This window comes from Fulmarus glacialis, unplaced genomic scaffold (genome assembly GCF_000690835.1).
Source record: "Fulmarus glacialis isolate BGI_N327 unplaced genomic scaffold, ASM69083v1 scaffold6794, whole genome shotgun sequence".
Taxonomy (NCBI): domain Eukaryota; kingdom Metazoa; phylum Chordata; class Aves; order Procellariiformes; family Procellariidae; genus Fulmarus; species Fulmarus glacialis.
Window position 1 is genome coordinate 62847 of NW_009207316.1, and position 3454 is coordinate 66300.

The window sequence follows — 3454 nt, forward strand, 5'->3', positions numbered from 1 at the left end:
TTCTGTGCTGTGGAAGATATTTTTGTTCATGTAGAGGTAGCTAAAAAGCCACATGCCATTTGAGGGACAAGTGGATCCATATTTAATCTTGCCATGTGTTCTCGCTGCTGTGGAAGAGATGGCCAAAGGCTGACCTTCCCTTCCTGAGCACAGTTCCAGGCAGTTCATTTCCAGAGGCAGCGAGGTTTCTAGTGTACCAGCTCTAGCAGCTGATGCAAGATCCTTTTCTGTCCATAGCGCACATGCAAAGCTTGCTGCTCCCTTCGACTCAGTTTCTCATAAGCCTCCTTGTTATTTAGCAAGTCCTGCTCTGCTTTCAAGTCTGACCTGTAGGACTCCAGGGTCAGCAGCACGCTGTCGTAAAGGAGCTTCTTGCAAGGGGTTTTAAGTCTGGAGAGCGCCTCGTTAGAAAGGGTAGAGTTTTCCTCTTCCTCACTGTCCTCTTCCCAGCCATCTTGTTCCTTATACTCCTTGAATTCTTCTTCTGACATGCACAGCACCTGTAATGACCCAGGCAAAAAGACAAGTCACTGGCAGTGTGATATATCAGGCTTTCTTCTCTAGAGAGGTGTGGTCTTAGAGCCAGATGGAGCAGGTGAATTATTCCTCAGCTGCACAAAAAGTGAGAGAGTAAAACTGGCTCAGATACCTAATCACAAGTAACTTGTGGGTTAGAAGAACATTCAAACAGCAAACCTGAATGTTGGGAACAGTCTTAAAGGACATCTCAGCTGCTACCTACAAAGGTGCAAAGCTCTCTAGAACAGCAGTAGCCCCAGAGCCATTCAAGACCAGTTCATAAGTACAGGTGGGTGGTTAGTTCAGGAGAAGAAGACAGTAACAATACTGAAAGCCTGGGGAGATGGGCAACCACATCCCCTACGGCTTTTCACGCAGGAGTGTTAGTACCAAAATGCCTTTACAGGCTTGCCCCCCTTCACTGAACCATTTTGCATGCTGGTTTGCACAGCTGCAGTACGCTTAGCCTGTGCTCTTCCTTGTGTAGCTCTTCCACCACTTGGCAGTGCTTACCTTCAGGGTCATGGACAGCTCTTCCTCTGTCAGCACCTCATCCCAGCCAAGCACAAAGGCGCCTTCCTCCCCCACCATCTCCAGCTGGCACAAGAAGTCCCACTGCTCCGAGACCAGCTGCTGCTGTGCTTCGCTTTTGGCGCCTGTTTTAAGACAGCAGAGCTTCAAACCCAGGTTTGAAGGTTGCGATGAAGAGGGTGATGGTGAACAGAGAAGGGGAAAGAGGAGGCAGAAATCCAAGGCATAGGCCCAGCACCTGAAATGCTGTGGAACAGGCTTATTTTTCACATCACCCTTGATCCCTGTTTCATTACATCACTATTTAAAAGAACCCTGCCCCATCCTTACTCACGCTGCAGTGCTGCCTTGCGTACTGTCACCATCTGGATGTCGGCTGTGTCATTGGTGTTGCCAGGGTACGGCTCCGCGAAGCCGTACATGTGTAGGAGCTGCCAGTTGGCCATCTGCCCGTAGGTGTTGAAGATCTCTTGTCCTTTGCTGATGGGCTGCGTTGTAACCATTCGTAAACATTGCTGCAAGCAGGGAGACAAGAGGCGCTCAGAGCTGCGGTGATCCTACCGCTCAGAAACAAGGTGTTTCAAAGAGGCTCAGACGACCCTAAGCTCTTCCTAGGTAAGGCCAGGCATGCAGCAGGGGAGCATGTTGAGCAAAATAGCTTCGTATTAACGAGATCCAGGCCAGACTCGCTCGCTGCCCTGGCAGTGCGCAGTGCTGCTCTGGGCTCACAGAGCCAGTCTCGCTGCGCCACCATGCCCAGAGGCCTTGCAGTGAATAGGAGCCGGACGCCGATGATGCCTGGCAGAGCGGCTTTGCACTCACGGGAGAGTATTCCAGGTTGGCGTTGTGGTTGGCCACGTGATTCAAAATATCTGCTACAGGCACCATCATCGGAGGATTGGGCCCCTTCTCATCTTCATCTTCCTCCTCCAAAGGCTCCTGAAAGCTAAGACAAGGGAGATGAAGACAAGCCAGTTTTACACCTTGCAGCACAGGGCAAGCTTCACCTTATACTCACGTTCTTGTGCAACTGTTTTAAGTAACACAGTCTATCATCTTTCCTGTGACCCTGCTCCGTGCCCTTGCTCCGCGTTGGCGCAAAGCCCTCGCTTCTCACCTGTAGGCCATGACAAATGCCACCAGCTGCTTGTACAACTCCAGTGTGTGCAGCTTGGGGTCAAAGATGTTGGGGTGGGACTCCATGAAAGGCAGGATGATGGAGCTGTACTCCAGGTGGATGTTAGCCAGGTCCTTGTCCACTGCTTCTGGGATGCCTGTGCCCTGCAGGAGCCTTGTTCGCTCTTCTTCAGGCCTGTTGCAAGAAAAACAGCAGGTTTATCTCCATCTACCCCAGGGAGAAGGGTCTATAAACTCCTTTCTCCTTCAAAATGTCAGCTTCCTCCTGCTCTCCAGATTCTTGTTTTCTGGTTATGCCTGTAGCTAGCTCCAACCCCAGGTAGGGGGGACAGCACAGAGCTGGAACAGAGGGATGAAGTCATGCTGTAGGACCACATCCAACCCCGAGACTCCCGGTCAGCAGCCCCTGCATTCAGCTGTCAAATGGGGCTATCCCACAGCCCCACTCGGTTTCCCCTTACCAGAACATGGGGTGATCCAGGCTCCTGAAGTTCTGCCAGAGGGAGAAGTAAGGCTGCCAGCGGGAGTTGCTGGCTGTGTACTCGTGTAGCAGGGCCAGTAGGAGAGGCACCCAACCGGACTGGCTCTGCAGGGACTCCTGGGCTGAGGAACCAGAGATGACAGAGAAAACCTAAGTTGATCTGAGGTTTTGGTCCTTTCCTCTGAAAACAAGTCTTCCAAGAACCAAAACTTGCTCCTACAAGCCTCCTCGCCTGTCTTCAGCCTGAGCTGGGGTGCTCTGCTTTTACATGGTAAGACCTCTCCAGGCTTGGATTTGTCCTGAGCTGAAGCAGAACCAGAAGCTGCCGCTCTGGAGCGATGGCTGAGCCAGAACCTCCCACACCGCCTCGCCCTCCTCACCCCGAGGCTCTGCGGACCTTCAGCAAGAAAGGAACCGTTCTTTTTCCTAGCAGTGTCTGTCCCGGGCTTCAAGGAAAGCACCATCGTGTGGGTCACTTAAAGATCAGAGATACTGCAGGAACAGGTTCCAGGCTCCATGAGGAAAGCCTTTTCCATGAGGAAAGCCTTTTCCATGAGGAAAGCCTTTTCCATGAGGAAAGCCTCTTCCAACCTGGTGGCCAACAGCCCTGCACCTTTCTCCTCCAGCATCCCGCACAATGTTCCCTAGGCTTCATCCCAGACCCATTTTATTCCGGGAAAACCCAGAGCGACCCGGGGGGATCAAGCTCACCTTCCTGCAGGAGGGCCTGGATGGAGCTGGTGTGCTGGGACAGCAGCGCGGCGCGAGGGACGGTGAAGAGGACCT

At 52.5% G+C, this 3454-nt stretch overlaps 1 protein-coding gene across 1 annotated transcript; it reads right to left on the reverse strand.

Annotated features, from left to right (window-relative positions):
• Positions 1–3449, reverse strand: SETD6 (SET domain containing 6; the record flags this gene model as incomplete). Its single annotated transcript, XM_009576039.1, has 7 exons — positions 1–500; positions 1033–1175; positions 1385–1565; positions 1873–1996; positions 2168–2362; positions 2649–2790; positions 3380–3449. Coding segments are annotated over 7 exons (1167 nt in total), but the record flags the coding sequence as incomplete, so codon positions are not given.
• Between the last annotated feature and the right edge of the window lie 5 nt (positions 3450–3454).